At 44.6% G+C, this 19,150-nt stretch overlaps 2 protein-coding genes across 5 annotated transcripts in view; one reads left to right on the top strand and one right to left on the bottom strand.

The window, feature by feature from the left end:
• ITIH5 (inter-alpha-trypsin inhibitor heavy chain 5) overlaps positions 1 to 7,593 on the top strand; it is a 53,302-nt gene extending 45,709 nt beyond the window's left edge. For all 3 annotated transcript variants that reach the window (XM_068168771.1, XM_068168777.1, XM_068168786.1), the window contains 3 exons: positions 661 to 777; positions 3,878 to 4,255; positions 4,972 to 7,593. In XM_068168771.1, the coding sequence (XP_068024872.1) occupies positions 661 to 777; positions 3,878 to 4,255; positions 4,972 to 5,270 (794 nt within the window). In that variant the 3' untranslated portion in view covers positions 5,271 to 7,593. The remainder of the gene's footprint in view (positions 1 to 660; positions 778 to 3,877; positions 4,256 to 4,971) is intronic.
• A 2,551-nt stretch (positions 7,594 to 10,144) lies between these two features.
• The window catches only part of LOC137457032 (store-operated calcium entry regulator STIMATE-like), a 38,923-nt gene continuing 29,917 nt past the window's right edge, over positions 10,145 to 19,150 (bottom strand). For both annotated transcript variants that reach the window (XM_068168810.1, XM_068168800.1), the window contains exons 6-8: positions 18,634 to 18,717; positions 18,019 to 18,135; positions 10,145 to 10,769 (exon numbers count right to left, since the gene is read on the bottom strand). In XM_068168810.1, the coding sequence (XP_068024911.1) occupies positions 10,656 to 10,769; positions 18,019 to 18,135; positions 18,634 to 18,717 (315 nt within the window). In that variant the 3' untranslated portion in view covers positions 10,145 to 10,655. The remainder of the gene's footprint in view (positions 10,770 to 18,018; positions 18,136 to 18,633; positions 18,718 to 19,150) is intronic.

Consider the following 19,150-nt stretch of genomic DNA (forward strand, 5'->3'; position numbering starts at 1 on the left):
TTTTATACATTAAACCCTGAAGAAAAAGCTCAGATCAATAATTTAGACTTAAATTTCACTGGGTAATGTCAAATTTACCTTAAAAACTGAGGATTTGTCTTGTCTTATTATGACAGTGATCTAGTAGTTGATAAATTGAGGATTGTTGAAAAATTAAGGTCATGCGATTGTTTAAAATCTCCTGTTGACTGCTAGATCTGATATTGAGGGCCGGGAAGGTTCAGTGTGAGGTTTGCCCATGCAGTAGCCCTTGGTTAGAGGACACATTTTTCTGTGCTGTGGGGGATGGGGGATGTAGCTTTCCAACAGAGCACAGGGAAGAGAATTATAAAACACTTTTGTGACAATTCCCATAAATTACTGAAATTATATTCTGGGAAGGAAAATATTGTGACTTTTTACCTGTAGTGTTTGGAGTTGTATTGAAAACTCAGCCTCCTCTGTGAGAAATCCGTAACAAAACAAAACAATCACTGTGTAAAACAAAACAAGACTTGGCATTTCCTGGCAAACTCCATTCAACCTTCTGAAAACAACAAACTGGGAAGTCTTAGAAAACACAGGGAAAAACACACTTTGAAAATCATTTTTGTTACATTCTTTGACACTGCAGTTTTGTGTAAGTCTCTCAATTTTGTCTCTTTTTTCATGTCTTCTCAGCGGATGGAGACCCTCACTTTGTCGTTGATTTTCCCTCCAGCAAGCTCACGGTCTGCTTCAATATTGACGGCGAACCAGGGGACATTCTCCGACTGGTCTCTGATCATAAGGAATCTGGTAAGTAGCCAAGCAAAGCAGATGATTATGCAGGAAAGCTGAAGTGCAGGGCAAGCTCTATAGCAATAAGACTAAGCACCAAAGTGCCTCATAGGCAAGAAAGTAGAAGGAAATTGGAAAAGTGCTTTTCTGGCCAGTCAATGGAAAATCAATGCACATTAATTTCCTGGCTCTAATCACCTGGATTACAAGGGGAGGTGAACTGTTCACTTGCATTTATTGTTCTCCTGGTTTATCACAGATTATGGGTAAATTTACAGCAAGCCTAAGCAAGGAGGAGACCTGACCACTGTTATACATGCAACTCATCTACATAAGTGTTTGCCAACAGAGTATCACAGAATCATAGAATTGAATGGGTTGAAAGGAACCTCTGGAGTCCATTCTCCCTGCTAAAGCAGATTCACCCAGAGGTGGCTGCACAGGATCACAATATCCAGGAGGGTTTTGAATATCTCCATAGAAGGAGATTCTATGACCTCTCTGAGCAGCCTATTCCAGTGCTCAGTCATCCTCAAAGAAAAGAAGTTTTACCTTATGTTTAGGTGGAACTTCCTGTATTTGTGCCTATTGCCCCATGTCCTGTCACTGAGCACCACCAAAGAGGGCCTGGACTAAAAAACATATAATTACAAAAAATAAAATATTGAAAAGAGTAGGCATAGCCACAGAAAGAACTGGCCTTTATATCTGTCCAAGCTTTTCCTGGTTCAGGTTTTCATTGAGTGGAATCATAGAATGGTCTGGGTTGGAAGGGACCTCCAAAGGACATCTAGCCCAAACCCCTCTGCAGTAAGTAGGGACATCCTCAACTAGATCAGGTTGCCCAGAGCCCTGTTGAGACTCATCTTGAATATCTCCAGGGATGGGGCCTCAACCACAGGATGACAGGATGTTAGGGGTTGGAAAACACCTCTGGAGATCCAATGCCCACACCAGAGCAGGACCATATAATCTAGTGTAGGTGGCACAGGAACACATCTAGACAGGTCCTGAAAGCCTCCAGAGAAGGAGACTCCACAACCTTTCTGGGGAGCCTATTCCAGTGCTCTGTGACCTTTGTAGTGAAGTTCTTTCTCATGTTGAGGTGGAACTTCCTGTGCAGCATTTTACATCTATTGCCCCTTGTCCTGTTACGGGGTGCAAGTGAGAAGAGGCTGTCCCTTCGTTATTGACACCCAGACCTCATATATGTCTATACATTTATTAGACCCCCTCTCAGTCTTCTCTCCAGATTAAAGAGCCTCAGCTCTCAGCCTTTCTTCATGAGGCAATGCTCCAGTCCCTTAATCATCCTTGTAGCCCTCCACTGGACTCTCCAAAGTACATTCCTGCCCATCTTGAACTGTGGAGCCCAGAACTGGATGCAGTATTCCAGGTGGGGCCTCACTAGGACAGAGCAGAGGGGGAGTAATAATTGCATGTTAACACCACTTGAGTGCGTGAGGACCACCCTTTGGTCCAGCTATACTGGAGAGCTCAGTTCCTGATCATTAAATCCAGAATGGTCTGGGGATTGCACTTGACCAGTGCTACTTCATTCCAGGACAAAGCAAAGCATCCAAACCAAGCACTGAGACTACTTCAGCCTTGAGAAAATCCACACAATTCTGTTTTGCCCAATCCGGTCTGATCCTAAGGGGCTCAAACTGTGGTCTGATCTGATCTGGAATTCTAAGCAGGGCAGCTAATAATCTGCTTATGCCCTGAGCAGAAAAACAGTGGAAGGAAGGGGTAGCAAAACCAGAGACAATGCATAGGCTTGTTTTACAAAGAAGATAAACCCACAACAAAGTTATAAGAATTCTGTTCTGTGTGGCAATGGTCTAGCCCCCATATTTCTGTGTTCATGCCTGACTCAGTGAATCCAGCTTCTGGCAACGTTTCCTTTAAACTTCTTTCACAAAGTGTCTTTGTGCTACTGCTTGAATGGTTCTGTGGCTCAGTTGCAGAATGAGTTTGAGGAAAACAGACTCTGCAGCCCTAGCAAGTTGAGTCTATGAAGATAGAGATGAGAGACCTTGAGAATGATGGAGTATGGAGATATTTCACCTCAGTTTTGCTTAGGTCTTGTTTGGGTTAGCAACAAGCTTCTTCTGTTAATATTGTCTTGTAACTCACTGTTCAGAGGCCTGAGGGAAGTGAGACATTCATTGCTTTAAGGACAGCATGTCACAAAAAAAATCAGAATGATTGGAAATTTTACTGTGGACATCTAGACTTTGACCCAGTGGGATCTGCACCTGTTTAAAAATCATTTGTTTGGGGGCAAAACTGAGGGAAGTGGAAAAGGCACTAGCAGTGAAGCAGGAAATAACAGAATGGGAGTGCATGGTTCAGGGTCTCCTTCTACAGTGGCACAAATAGTATGCAAATTTCTTACACTGCCATCTGAAGATGTTCAGGACTTCACCTTAGACTGCTAGAAGTTAGGCTATCCCCTTTGCAGGTCCTTTTCAGTCTTCAGGGTGTTGGCCAATGTAGTTGGCTCTGTGGTTTCCCAGGCTAATTCACTTCTTAGGCAGACTGGAACATCAAAGCACAATTGTCTACTACCCTCAGATGCTTTGAGACTGCAGCATTCAGATAACATCAGGGTCCTCTTCCTAGAAGTTCAGTCTCTAGGCCAGGTGGCGATATGAGGAAAAGCAAGGCCTGCCAGCAGCTTTTCTTAGTCCTCCAAGATCTGCTGTGCTTGCCTAGATTTGAGTTATGAGTCAATAAATGGGTGATCTAGGTAGATCATACTACAGCTAGTCAGGTTACAGCAGACAGGAAGAGAAACATTTGTTTTACATGGCTCAAAATCCCTGCACATCATTGTTTTGATCATAGGTAGGTCTAAGGGTGGATGGACCTTAGGAAGTGGCTGTGCTGAGGAGCAGCTGATCCTCTCCTGTAGCATTGTGTATGCAATGTTAGGACTGATGGGCTGGGAAGGCCAGTATTTCTGAGCCTGTGTGCTTTCTATAAGATAATTTTATAACAAACTGGTTATATTCTTTTGAATACTGTTATGTTGAAATAATTGAACATGATGTGATGAATCAATAGACATATTCTCAGTTCTTTTTTCACCTATGGATTATTTTCCTGCAAGGTATAACTGTGAATGGGCAGTTAATTGGAGCTCCTGCACCACCCAATGGCCACAAGAAACATCGGACTTACTTCAGCACCATCACTATCCTCAGCAATAAGCCAGAAAGATCTTACCTAGAGATCACACCCAAAAGAATCATCATGGATGATGGGGAAAGACTTCTTCTGTCCTGTGGTCGGAGTGCTGTTGTGCGAAGCAACAGCCTCGAGGTGTCCATCTCTGCCAATTCTAACATCACGGTGACGATAAGAGACACAATCAGCTTTGTCATCCTCATCCACCATTACAAGAAGCCAGCCCCATATCAGAGGAATCACCTAGGGTTCTACATCTCCAACAGTAAAGGCCTTTCCTCTGACTCCCATGGGCTACTGGGTAGGTAACAAGTTCTCAGGTAAACCAGACAAAAATGATCCTTCCATACAGTTTTAATGGACAGAGACAGAAGGTAATGGAGAGGTGGGGATTACTTCTAAATCCCTCTCAACTTCTCTATTGCTAATATCCCCAAGTCTTCTTCCATCTTTTTCTGGACTGTGTACAGGTCCAGACCTCGTAAGACCAAAACCATAGTTTCCATGACATGGAGGTACCTCCAAGTTAAGCAGGAGATGATCCCTCAAGAGCAGTTTTGGATTTAGGCCACTTGCGTGCACAAACCTTTATGACTGCATACTCAGATTTGGCCTGAAAGAGTTTGCTCCCAAGAAGGCAAGGAAAGAGAATTTAGAGCTTTAGAACTAGATCTTCTGTTTCCTGATAGCCATTGTATGGGCTGTTATCCTCCAACTGGAGCCCACAGGAGGGAACTTACTACTTATAGCTTAAAAAAACTCTTTAGCTCAGCCAATGTATCTTTGCAAATGAAATAAATAAAAAAATAGGGGTCTATTCCAGCCTTTGTTTGTGAGATTTCAAAAAGAATGACAGGACCTAGATTAATCCTGATATTGCAGAGAAGTCCTTTATCCCATACACTAAGAATCTTCAAAACACAGCATATTTAAAGAAAAAAACCCAACCAAACCCAGCCAACTTATAATCAGGCACAAACCAGCCAGTCATGGGCTCCATTTTATTTTGCCTTGCAGGTCAGTTCTTGAACAACGAAGTTAAACTTCTTCAGGAATCCCTAAACACAAGTCATCAGCATGTTGGTCAGAACCAAACAGAAGCATTAAATCCAAACCCTACAAACATCCTGAATGTGAAGGGCCGGCTTGTTCCTGTGGTGTGGAAGCAGAGGAGGATCTACAATGGCCAGAAGGAGGTTGACTGCTGGTTTGCCAAAAACAACGCAGACAAACTGATTGATGGGAGCTATAAAGACTATTTGGCTTCTCATCCTTTTGACACAGGGACCAGCTTTGGGACAACTGACAGCCTTTAAGGCTGATCATAGCAATGCATTACAGCGGCATGTGACAGTGGTTCCCTTCTGAAGCCTCTAGAGCTAGGCTACTTCTGAATATTTCTTTATTTTTTGGTGCCAAAGAAACCAAGGCTTTCTGCCCTTGGAAATCAGCTCTCTCTCTTCCATGCTGGATGAATATTGTTCATCAAATTCCTGGAGACAAGGAGGTTGGGGAGGGAAGGATTGAGGGTGTGTTTGAAGTGCTCTCCCAGTGGGAAGGGAGGGAGAAATGGGCCAACACTAACATCAAATGGGGCAGAGACATGCTGGCCTTAAAAATAAACCCATGAAGGGCTCTGTGCAGTAGACCTAGGGGCTGGTGAGTCACCCAGGAAAAGGTGCAGATCATACAGCACTGTGCCTAGCTAGAGACACAGCCTTGGGAGACATGCCTTGCCAAAAAATGACTAGGAACATCTGCTTCAACCTTGGTCCCTGGAGAAGGAAGAGAGAGAGAGAGAAGTGAGTAGATCTTCATCTTCAGTGACCTGTTAGCATTAAAGAGGTAACAAATCAAGACCTTTAGTCAATGGGCCCACAACAAGGGATTGCTTTCTTGTTTGTTGAGCTGGGATCTGGATTTGCAGCTAAATAAGATGTTCCTTGAATCTCTATGGACCCTTAAAACAATGGTGAACACCTGCATGTGGTTTATTGCTGTCTCTCTGTGCACAGGCTGCACCTCTGGTCTTGAGCAGCAAGAGGAGTGGTGTAGGCTCCCATTGCAGGTTTAGTCATTTCTTTAGTCTTGACTCCATCTGAGAAAATTCAATTCCTGCTGTGAGCTTCCAAAAGACCTGTCACCTCCTTCAGCAGAGCATAACTTCTGCTTAACAGAGATCTAGTTCTCCATATGGTGATGATGAACCAGCACCCTCAGCTTTTATGACCCTGCAAAGCAGCATCTTGAAAGTAGACTAGACATTTCTAGCTGCTTTTCTAGTCATGGAAAAATCTTTATTTACTCCAAATTGTCAAAATTTTTTCATCCCAGTTTCCCCTGGCTCCTTCTGTTTCCTTACACTACAGGAATTTATATGCAGTAGGAATTTGGCTGCAGGAGGTTACAGAAGGGCCTGCCAGCCACCCCCACTGCAGGTGGTGCTGCTCTGCAAAGAAACCTCCTAAGACAAACTGCAAGGCTGAGGTCTACTTTAAAGTGAAGCATCACTGACTAATGCTATAGATCAGTCACAAGGGAGTTTGCTTAGTAGACAACTTGGCCAAAGAGGACTGCAACAATGACAAAGACGTTTACATGGCAAGGCCAAGTTGAGCTCATGTATACACTGCCTTTCCAGAACTGGAAGGAGGGTGGGTGTGGAAGCATGTCCAGGAGCTAAATGATAGCCATCTGTTAGGGGAAAATAGAGTTGCTACAGAAATAAGTTCAATCATGACTGATTTTTTGCATATTTAATTAAATTGTATTGTTGCTGTAGGAGATCCAGCTGCTGTGGGTGGTGTGGTGGTTTTCCAGTTGCTTGATCATCTGGTTAGTACTGCTAGCACTGTGGCAGCAGAGTGGGTAACAAGCATTGTTGCTTATTCACACCCATGTACTGTGGTGAAGAAGGAAACAGCCAAAAGCAATCAGCTAGATTTAACTGCACTCTGGAAGATCCAAAAAGAGAGCTAAGGCTCACACTTTGGAACAAAGAGAAAACAACTGCTTTAAGCCCAGAGAGCTTGAGAGAATAAAAGGCAAAACTGTCAGCACAATCCTAAGTAGGCAGTTACCAAAAAGGTTAATGCTCTGCAGCACGGTCATGGGCCAGAGGAGAAAAAGCATCTGGAAAGTTGTCTTCTCTGCTCAAGAAGAGAATGGGAAGATTTCAGCCCATTTATAAATAACCTCCACTTTTAGGAGCAAAGGGTGAACAAGATTGTGGCAGCAAACTTCTAGACAGTCCAGGGTTTAGCAAGTGTCTTCTTTGTACTACCCTTACTAAAAACATTTCTTTGACATCTTCGCTGTCCTCCACCTTTTGTTGTTCAAGTGTATTGTAGGGGGAGCAAATGGCTTCAGCTCTCATTTCTCCTGTAAACAGGTATGTGTGTGCATATATATGTGTATATATATATATATATAATGTACACACACACACATTGATGATGGTTCAGGTGCATCATCACTCCTCTTCCTCCAGCCAAGGAAATACACTTCTTTCAGGATCTGAAAAGAATAATGGTCAAGCTCAAGCCCAATTTCCAAGCCATACAAAGCACCTGGAGCAATATACTCAAGTTCTCATTAAAGCTCCAGTTACCCATTTCACAATAAATATTTTACAGTTAACACTGTGGTGAAGATTTCATTTGGTGAAGATAAAATGAGCTTTGAAGTGAAGGTTATGTATGTTTCATGCTGCTGGACAAGCTCTTGTTACCAGATGGCCTAAAGTACCACTCACAAGTATACAAAAGGTTGGAAACCAAAGTAATTTGGAGCAGTCAACATAGTTTTACCAAGGGGAAGTCATGTTTGACCAATCTCATCAATAGCCTTTAATGAGGTCATGACCAGGTGGATAGATGATAGTAGAGCAGTAGATGTGGTTTATCTTGATTTCAATAAAGCATTTGACTCTGTCTCCCACAGCATCCTTGCAGTTAAACTGAGGCAGTGTGGACGATCACATGGTGAGCTGGATTGTGAACTGGTTGAAGGAAAGAAGTCAGAGAGTTGTGGTCAATGGGACAGAGTCTAGTTGGAGGCCCGTATCTAGTGGAGTCCCTCAGGGGTCAGTACTGGGACCAGTGCCGTTCAATATATTCATCAACAACCTGGATGGGTACACAGATTGCTGATGACACAAAACTAGGAGGAGAGGATGACACACTGGAAGGCTGTGGTCTCCTTCTCTGGAGCTATTCAAAACCTGCCTAGTTGTGTTCCTGTGTGATCCATTGCCACAAAAGCAGTGAGAGCAAACACAATGACTATAAACTTCAGCTTTACCCCTTCTATAAAGGGGACATTACAGCACTTTGCTCTCTGGAGAATGTGTCCAGGTTTGGCCCTCATACCCCTTTGTCATAGCACAGAGATCCCAGGAAGAGAACTGTGACAAATGCACATACAGGCACAAGTTTGTTCTCATCTCCAAGAGGGTCACAGAGCACTTTGTTTTGCTGTGATTCATTTAAATATTGCAAGCTGCTCGGATAGCTCAGGAATGAGGGCTGAGCAATCACTTTGGAGTGCAGTGGAAATAATTGTACATGGCTGTTTCAGACAAGGGTTGCTGAAACTGCACTGGCTACACAATGCTTGAGAGGGACAACCTTCCCCCACATCATACTTGCCTTGCTGCTGTCTATTTTGAGCCTTCTCAGCCAGTCTCAACTCAGAGCTAAGATAAGGACCATGTAAAATACCTTTTAATTTAGGACAAGGACACTTCTGTACCTGAATTTCCAATCTTCACATAATGCTATAGAACTACATGGTGCAGTGCTGCAAGAACAAACCCCCAAATACCAGTACACTTCAAAAAAGGGAGCAAGTTTCTAATAGGAAAGCTCTTTTCATCTATTTTCAATCAAGACTTTAAATAACACAGGAGTTACTCTAGCCCTTACCACCACAGGACTCCACCAGATGAGCAGAAGTTGCATTGTGAAACCGATTTCAGTAAGCAATATAAATGACCTACACAGAGAGCTGTGTGCCATATGTCCCAAAAGCCATTTGATGTGCCAGCACAAGCAGGATTTTGACCCTTCGTTAAGAAACAAAAAAGGACTTAATTTCCAGAAATACAGTATAAGACTGCACAGCTGTAAGTGTAGCCAACTGTGTCTGGTTCACCAAGGGGCATGGAGAACTTTGGCATCTAGTGCTTCTACAGTACTTTGAAGTTGGAAAAACACCCAGCAACAGAAAACTTCACATGCTCTCAGCTTGGGTTTTAAAAAGTCTAAAGCTATTCATGAGAGAAAAATCCAAATCCTTTGTTGTTTTTTTTACTCCTTAATAAGACATGTTTTCTTCATAAAAACACAAGGGAAGGGGAAAAAAATAGAAGAGACAACTCATGCCCAACCTCTGGAGACTGTCATGCAATAAGCAGCCTTTACATGCCTTAAGCAGGTCTATCTTTTCTCTTCAGTGGATCCTGGATCAGGCCCTGCCCTGGGATCTACCCATCATCTGAACTATGTACAGGTCTCCTCCCAGCTGTGTATCTGCACCCAGCCTGGGAGTTCCTTATTGCAGCTGCTGTGTGCTCACTTCCCAGAAGAGCTGCAGGGTGTTTTGCGGTTTTGTGTGTTTATAGATGAACACACAAGATGTCAACAAGAGAGCAAGGGCAAAGCCCTGCACCTCACACTTAGAGCCCAAAGTGCCAGATCTGGGATGACCCAGTCATCTTGTGCTGCAGCAATCCTACCTGAGATCATTTCCTTATTCTCAGATGATCATGGCTGGTTAATAGGGCTTCAGCTGACTCTTCAGATCTAGGTTTTTAATCAGGTCCTGCAGAGATTTTTATGTATTCATTTTAAAGTAGGTAAGAGGAAAGTAGTCAGCTCCTTCCCAGTAAACACTCATCTGTACGATGATAGTCAGGACTGACCTCCAGGTCTGCTCCAGTCTAGAATCCAGCACAGGCTGACATTGCAGCACAAGGTTTTTGCAGTGGAGTGGCTCATACAACCCACATGCAGAAACTAGGCACTGTGGCTCAGCTTTTCTGTGGGCTTCCCAGGATAGCCCTGCTGCAGAAAGCATTTGCCATGTGGGGAACTCAGCAGGAAAGATTTTGACATCTCCTTCCTCCCCTTTACAGTGTTAGGGATTTGCAAAACATTAAGCACGTGAAGGCATTTAATTTATGAATCAGTTCTAGACCAAATATTTATTGCATTCATTATAAAACAGTAAAAAGCACCAAAGACAACATTCCCAATTAAAGAAATTTAAATACACATTGCAAACCAATTCTTCTGAGTATTCTGAATGTAAAAGTGTTGCATCTCGGGTGTTAAAAAAAAAAACAAACCCCAAACCAAAACAGACACTCCTTTGATTTCAGTCTCTAACCCTGACAAAAAGTTACACCCAGCTGCCCAGCCAGGGGAAGCACCCATCCACACCCCAACCTCAACGTGCCTGCATGTGTACAGGTTAGGGTCAGACAAGTAAAGCAGATACTGCTCAAGCCTGTACAGGACGCACAGACACCATCCCAAAAAAAGAGACAACTGCAGACAGATAGATCTAGATGAGACAGGGAAAAAGGATCTCTGCAGATCCATGGGCATCAGTTATCATTCCCCAGTCTGCCCATCCTTGGCCAGCTCAAGGATCACAGTGCTGCTTCCCTTTCCTCCACTTGCTTTGTCTCAGTGTTGTCAGATGACTACTTGATAGCTGGGCTGCTTCATCTTCTGGCTTGCTCCCAGGGCTCCTGAAACATCCTGGTCACTTTCTGACTGATCAAAATCCACATCTGGAGATATTAATGCCTAGAAAGGAGAACAGACAGATGCTGATGGAGTGAAAAGTTCTCAGCTCTTCTTGATACTTCTTGCAGAAGAGGTCAAGCAGCCCTAGAGGAGTCTGATGCAAGATCTAATCCTCTCTGGAAAGTGCAAAAGGTCACCTTGACCATCACTTCAACAACAGCAGATACCATGACGATCTGGTGTTCCAACCACTCTTCCCTCTCCTTGAAAGGAGAAGCAGCGGCTAAAAGCTCTGCTCACCATGGGACTGGAGACACAGTCATGCATATTCAGGCCAGGCTGCAGCCTCAGCAGAGATGTACAAAAACTAGGCCATATATCTTTAACAGCTGTTCCAAATATAGACCTTTTCTGAAGTCCCCAGCTACTTGCCTTCTCCAGAGCTCAGCCAGGAGAGCAAGTGGAGCTACAGCACTAGCTTGAGCTTTGGCCAGCAGGCTCAGGTGTCCTAGCCTGGTAACATTTTATTTCTACTTGACACAGCAGCTCCTGGCTTGGTTTGCAGTGTGGGAACCAAACTAGAGCACTGACACCTCTCACTAGTACCTCTCCAGGTAAGAAAGCCCATTGGTTTGCTGCATGATCAAAAGGATGCCCATTGTCACCAGGAACACCTATGCTCTCGGTAGCTAATTTCAGACTTGAAGCTACCAAAAGGCTGTTTTGAGCTAACTGGCTGCCACCAGCCTGGAGCATTTGCACAATGCAGAAATGCAGACAGAGCTACGTGTGGGACATCCTCCAGCCGTATCAGCTGGAAGAAGGAGACCACATTTCCCTCAGACTCTGGCTACACTGACTGCAGAAGAGTTGAAACCCAATGTCAGCTGGTCAGCAGGCTCCATGGATGAGCATAGGTAATAGGCACAGTTTGACAGATTGGTTTCCCAACCCCATACTACTCCTCCTTAGCTAGCTATAGGTGCAACTGCAGTGCAGTCAACCTTTGTGCTGTAGCTTGTATCACATGCAGAACTTCGGAGCTCAGTCAAGTCATGGAATTTCTGGTCAACACTAGTCATGATATCAGAAGTGTGGCCACATCCTTGGCACCTGTGCATCTGACTGTACACAAAGGCAAGAGGGTAAGATCACAATCAAGGGCCTCCAGTGATATTTTGCTAGAGGAGCAACACTGGGAACCATTTCCTCTTCTTCCACTTGTTTATCACAGACCTGAACAGAATCATTAGTTCATGGCTACTGCAGGGACAAGGGGCAGGTACCACAACCACACCCAGAAACAGCTTTCTCCAGCAATACAGTGTGGACCTCCTACCCAAACCTCAGCCTTGTCTGGCCCCACTTTGCTCCAAGGACTGAACCAACATACTACCAAGCCTTGTTGTGCCTGACCCTGAGCAGCCTTCCAGCTCAAAGACACAAGTCAAAGGATGGAATATGGGGTTTTCAGCCACTCATGTTCACCCAGACAGTGCCACCAACAGTTTGGCCAGTCCCAGAGCTTGGGCAAAACCAGGAGTATGGGAGAATTAATCTCATCCATAGTGCCCTCATCTCAGTGCACAGTTGTGAATGAACATGCCCTCCACTTGTCAGCACTCAGCAACACGACAGGGCCAGTCACCACAGCAACAAAATGACTAAACAGGAAAAACAAACCACAATGACTCAGAGACTTCAAAGGAGCAGAAGAGCTGCAAGGGAAGATTTCCTCCCCACCCTCACGCACACTCCAGCTCCTCCATATGATGTTATCTTTACAGCAGCATGTCAGACACTTGAAGGACAGCAGTAGATCAGATTAAGCTCTCATGTCCCTCCAGCATTGGTTAAGGAATACTTTTTGGTTCAACACACAACAGAAAATTTGGTTTTTTCTAAGAGAGGATTTCCTCTGTTTATCATTAATATTGTGACACTATTGAACCTGAAAAATTGGGTGGGCAATTTGTCACGTGCAGCATTATAAACTCACTGAACTCTGACAAGCTGCAGTAGGCTAGTTTGGGGGCCTAAGGAACTGTTAGTTTCAGTGAAGTTTCAGCTGCAAACTCAAATCCCCTTGCAGCTAAGCACAACTGACTGAGTAGGCATCAAGCATTGTTCATCCAAGCCTACTTCGGTTGCTATCTGCCCACCACACAACTTGTATGAAGCTGCTCAAGCTAACAATTCCTGCAGTAACCTTTCCACAGTTCCTCAGGGAACTTCATCACAAGACAGTACCATACCCTCAGATGTGGTTTTCAAGCCAAAGTCCAGCGTGGGAGTTTCCAACACAACTTGGACAAGGTACCTCCCCTACAGATGCATCCAGGTCAGGATCACAGCAGGTCCGTGGCACAGCTGGAAATGGACCGTAATTTCCCAGTCCCAGGACAATGTGCTACTGTCTCACTCAGCAGTGCTCAAATACTTCACGCATTCCTCCCTGCACAATGAGGCCAGCAGTTTGCTAAACAAAATGGGTCATGCTACCAGAACAGGGATGCCCACGTGCTCTGCTACCTCTTCCTGTCTGGGCAAAAAGGCAGCCTACTGGTTTGGTACTTTGTCCAAGCAGACTCAAGCCATCTCAGTGGCAGAGAAAGAGATTGCACAGAGCTGTGACACAGGCTGTAAACCAAAGCAGCTCTGGAACTATCTCCCTGCTAGCAGTGGAAATATTTGCCTGGAGCTCCACCAGCTTGGTGTAAAGGTATAAACCATCCCACTGTCCTCCTGCACCTGAGCTTAGATGAGTTCCCATGAGTCAGTAGGGCTACAGGTGGGCATCTCTTACCAGAGGCACCTCTATTACCCATTTTCATTGCCATAAAGTACCTTAGTTCACCTTGAGCTATTTAAAAATCAGCTCAGTTAAGTGACCAGCAAATCAAACTCACTCTTGGAATAGTCTTCAATACTTAAAAGCAAACAACATAGGTACTGGCATTCATCAGCATCTTCAGTATAGGGGTCCACCAAAAGTCACAGCTTCCACAAAGCGAATTGGGTCAGGTGCTGATCTCCATGCTGACCAAAGGCATCTGGTATATATACAATATATACCACTACTCCATATATATAAATATATATGGAAGCTATACTGGCTTCCCTCCAAACTGAAAACTAACCTCTAGTTTCACCCTAATGAATCTCACAAGTACCACTGTCATTAGACTGATTTTTGCTATCAGATCACAGTATCACAGTATCGCCAAGGTTGGAAGAGACCTCAAAGATCATCAAGTCCAACCTGTCACCACAGACCCATGACTAGACCATGGCATCAAGTGCCACATCCAATCTCCTCTTGAACACCTCCAAGGATGGTGACTCCACCACCTCCCTGGGCAGCCCATTCCAATGACTAATGACTCTCTCGGTGAAGAACTTTCTCCTCACCTCAAGCCTAAACTTCCCCTGGCACAGCTTGAGACTGTGTCCCCTTGTTCTGGTGCTGGTTGCCTGGGAGAAGAGGCCAACCCCCTCCCGGCTACAACCACCTTTCAGGTAGTTGTAGAGGGCAATGAGGTCACCCCTGAGCCTCCTCTTCTCCAGGCTAAACAATCCCAGCTCCCTCAGCCTCTCCTCATAGGGCTTGTGCTCAAGGCCTCTCACCAGCCTCGTTGCCCTTCTCTGGACACCTTCAAGTGTCTCAAGATTCATCTCTGAAAACTTAATCCATCAGAAAAGGAGCAGAAACTCAAACACCACTCTTGAGGGGAAAAAAACAAAAACAAACAAGTTTAAAAAAAAAAGAAATAAAACGTTATGAAAACAGTGTTGTTTTCCTGAGCAGAGAAAACAAAGAAATCAGTGATAAGATCTAAAGTTTATTGGCACTTGCAGGTCAAGGACAGGACACACAAATGAGAAATAAGGGCCATGCAAATGAACACATTTTCCCAGCCTCAGCAGCACTGGACTCAGACTGGTGCTCTTTGAGAGATCTCTTTCCATTCCATGGGAAGGCAAAACACTCCCAACTGTATGAAGATTTATCAAGTCTCAGACAATGGAAAACTTTACAACTGACTTGGAAGGAATGGTGAAATTATTCCAGACATAAGAATTGGGCCTGTTCAGCCTGGAGAAAAGCAGGCTCTGCAGAGATATCATAGTGGCCTTCCAGTACCTGAAGGGGGCCTACAAGAAAGCTGGGAAGGGACTTTTTAAAAGGGCTTGTAGTGATAGGACGAGAGGGACTGAATTGAATCTTGAAGAGGGTAGATTTAGACTGGATATTAGACAGAAATTCTTTACAGTGAGAGTGGTAAGACACTGGAACAGGTTGCATAGGGAGGTTGTGGATGCCCTGGAGATGTTCAAGGTCAGGTTGGATGAGGCCTTGAGCAATCTGGTCTGGTGGAAGCTGCCCCGGCCAATGGCAATGAAGTTGAAACTAGGTAATCTTTAAGGTCCCTCCCAACCCAAACCATTCTATGAATAACAGTGAGTTTGTTCCTTTCAGAGTAAAAAAGTTCAGCAGCTGCTCCACAACCAAGAGCCCACTGTCACATTTGTGGCTCACCAGAAGAGTTTTAAAGCCAACAAGAGCCTGCCATTTCTTTGGTCTACACTGCAGCCTGTGGAGTCATTAAGTGACAGCAGTGGCAGAAGTGCTCATTGGTGGGTTTCTGGCTTGCTAGACCCAGCTGGGTCTATCAAGCCAAGGACAAAGCGGTATTTTCTATGTGAATAGGAGGAAAATGCAAAGTGTGGGTTTTTAACAGGTTAACTTCAGCCTGCCCCTTTCCATTCTCCTTTTCTAAACAGAAACTGCTAGTTCAAGTGAAAATAATGACACTCTCTGAGGGTGAGATAGGCAGAAGTTTGAAATTCAAGAAGGCAGCATGATGGGGAGCTGTTGGCGCCTGCTGCTAGACAGCCCTGATGAACCTTGATAATCTGCAGCACACATTAGCCTCAGCCAGCTCTGCCCTGTGCAGAGATCCTTCTCAAACTCACTCCCTCTCCATGGGGCAGCAAGAAGGGAAGAAATTGCCCCACTTGAACAGATTATTGGCAGAAATGAGCTCAGCAAATCCTCATTTTCTGCTTCCAAGCTTTAATTCCAACCAATTCAGCTGTAAAGCCCAGTTAAGCCAACATAATCTTTAATTCATAACCTAAAAAGCTGACACATGAAGTGGGAGCCTATGGCTGTGCCTCAAGACCCAGTGACCAGAAACAGTTGTACAAGCAAGTCAGGTCACCCCTTTCTGTATTTCTTCATTACCTGCCTTCTCTGCCAAAACCATTCATTAGGCCAGAGGCACAGGAACATGTCTGAGGAGAAAGGAGACTGTCCTTGTAGACTGCTCCAGGTACAAATCAGTGCCCTTGGCAGCTCTACCATGCTGATGAATCAGAGGGTTTCAAGACAGACAGATGACCTGCACATTGAAGGTCTGCACAAAAGTTTGGCTGAGAAAGAGAATCAGGTACTTGAAAGATGGAAGAAGCTTTTGTCAACAAGAGAAACCAAGGGAATCCATTTTCCACCACTTGAAATGACCTGCCTAGTGGAGCTACCAGAAGAGCCTTTCCTAACTTCTGGAGAGCTTCCTTTCAGATTAGTCAAAACTGAGCTGGGAGCCACAAAACTCTTGCCCCATCTTCAGTGGGGCAAGGCACAAGATCAGTTTCTTTTCCACAGAAAACCATTAGCTGCAATACCATCTGTGTATCCACAGCAGCAAGCCATCTAGAAGACTAAATGCACCAAATTTAGGTTTGTCAATCCCTTTTCCAGCTTTACATCTCAACTGGAGATGCCATCTCCTTACCCTAATTTCTGACCTGTTGTAATTTTAACCCATCTCAAGCTTTCAGCATACCCAGTCAGTAAGGCAGATCTTCACCATCTCTTTTACATTTGGATCCAAGCTAGCTCTTTCAACAAAGTACCACTCCTGAACATCTCTCAACACTAAGAAAATGGGACTGTGCCATAACCAGGAAGATGCTCATGGCCAGAATTAATCCACCTTCATGTCCTAGGTATAGGTTCTTAGCTTCAGTGCCCAAGTATCAAGGCATACTGGTACTGCCCAGCTCAGGCCTCCATCCAAAACAATAAAAGATTTCTTGGGGATACCCTCACCACACAAACCATTCAGGATACTCCCTGAGGCAGACTCTGCATATTCCTAGTGACCTTGCCAAGCTACAGCTGTTTATCTGGAAGCTGGGCCAGGAGGAGTGACTCACTCGTCTCAACAGCTGCTCACATCTGCCTGCCCATCCTGCCAGAGAGAGGGTGCTCCCAGCACTGCATCACCACGAGCAGCGTCTGCTTCTTTGCACCCCTGAGCTGTGGAGGCCATAGTTGCTGTGCACACTGCTAAGCACACTGTTAAACACCATTACCTCTATGTGTGTTGCAATGTCACCAGTAGTTGGCTGTCCTAGCCATCAGCAAAAGAGCAGAGTTACTCTTTAATACAGAGCTCTCAGAAAGCAGAAGTTATTTCTGTTTACCCTAAACTCCTCAGCAGAAGCTACTCCATGAGCCAGCCTGTGACTGCCAGAAGCTATCTTATCCCAGCAGTTTACTGGCAAGACTTGCAGGATATCAGCAGTCATACACAGAGCATTTTGAAACAGCATCTGGGTGCCAGCGGAAGGAAGGGAATTCAACCTAGAAACTCAGGTTGTGGTCTCTGCCCAAAAGCAGATGAGAAGCACAGATACCACCTGTCATTAAGAACAAAGTCTGCTGGGCCTGGAGCACTTCCTCCTCCCCCAAAATTTTAAGCATCAAACTCTGACTACACAAAATACAGCTTCCTTCAGCTAAGAGACCATCATCCAGCTGAAATAAAAAACACCAAAACCTGACAAACCCAGGATTCCCAGCTAGACCTCATACTCTAAATAGGATGCTACTAATTACAATACAGAAAGCAAGCTCTTCTAAGCCAAGATTAATTACAAGTAAAAATGGGAAAGCTGAAAGAGATTGTGGAGAAATACCCACCAGCTTCAGCCTGCCATTCCAACAAGCCCACACAGGTTAGCCCATCCCTCACAATATACTGCCACCATATAAACACTTTGTAGGCTCTAACATTGCTCTTTGTTAGACAGGGACAGACCATCCCAGAAAACATCCCTGTGTTGACCTCAGCTGCAAGCATGGAAAATCAGTTTCACTTAGCATGATCATTGCTCACATGTGAAGCATCACCCTAGGTCCAGGAAATGTGATGGTGCCTTACATGATTGAGAGGAAGCACACAAGCCATGCTAGAAACTCATAGTTTGGTCTCAGACAACAGAACATCCTTGGTCTCACCTGTGATTCCTCAGTCATCTTATCCTGAGGAGTTTTCATAGATCCGTTGATGTTCAGGGTATCCTTCTGCTTGTATTTTCTCATGATCAAGCTGTCCACAGTCCAGAACATAATGGCCTAGGGGAGAAAAGTTGTATAAACAGACTGCAGAGACCAAAACACAAAGTCATTCAATCACAGCTATTTCTTCTCCTTTTGGTTTTTCCAGATGTCCAGACTTGATCAACCTGATTTAATATCTCAATAACTCTGTGTCAAGTGCGTCCATGGGGGATGGACAAGTCAAATTTCTGAGATCCCTTCTTACATAAAATCCTATTGATTCTAAAGATGCAGACCTCAGCTAATGAGTGCCAGCTCTCTTCAAGAGTCAGCCACCCAGCATCTTGGACAGGGGACTAGGAATTAGGAACAGAAACCACAGCAGGGCACTAGTGACATACTAGCGTATTCATGACAACAAATGTATTTGTTTCCACTCCCCCCCAGCCTGTTCCAGCCACTTCAATTACTCAAGCCTGCCCCAAGCCAGTTCCTGTCCACACTCCCCATTTGAGGGCCACACACCATAATTTGCAAACCAACCCAAGATGTGCTTGCAGAGGAATCACTTACATTGACTATAAAAGGCACAACGAACACAACCAGGGTGAGCTTCAGCTCGGTGTTTGATACATAACCCAGGAGGATCTGCTGAAGCTGCAGGAGAAAGCATTTAGAAGCATTATTTGAACAGCTCTGTTTTATGGTATTTGCTTCAAACTGGTTGCCTTCTTATACCAGCAGTCTAACTAGAGCTCTGCTCCTTTAACTCAGCTACCAAACACAGGATTTTGTACAGATCAAGAAATATGTAGTGATGGTCTTTCTGTTTAATCACCTATGACAACTGGTGAGACTTTCCTTGGCCCCTTGGAGCCTGGATGCAAAAGGAGGACATCAGCCATGCACGAATAGGAATGCAGCAACATCTCTGGATCTAGCAGCGTGTGCCGCTTGTGTCCAAATCAACTGTGTAAGCTACTGGGTTAGAAGGACAAGCCTTTAACAGGAACAGACAATTGCTCCCAGATTGCTGTTAATACATCCTCAGTCAAGTCACATCAGCCTGTGAGGTATTAGGCTCTAGTGT

Source organism: Melanerpes formicivorus, unplaced genomic scaffold (genome assembly GCF_026170545.1).
Source record: "Melanerpes formicivorus ecotype bairdi unplaced genomic scaffold, bMelFor1.0.p_v2 SCAF_3, whole genome shotgun sequence".
NCBI classification, from domain to species: Eukaryota; Metazoa; Chordata; class Aves; order Piciformes; family Picidae; genus Melanerpes; species Melanerpes formicivorus.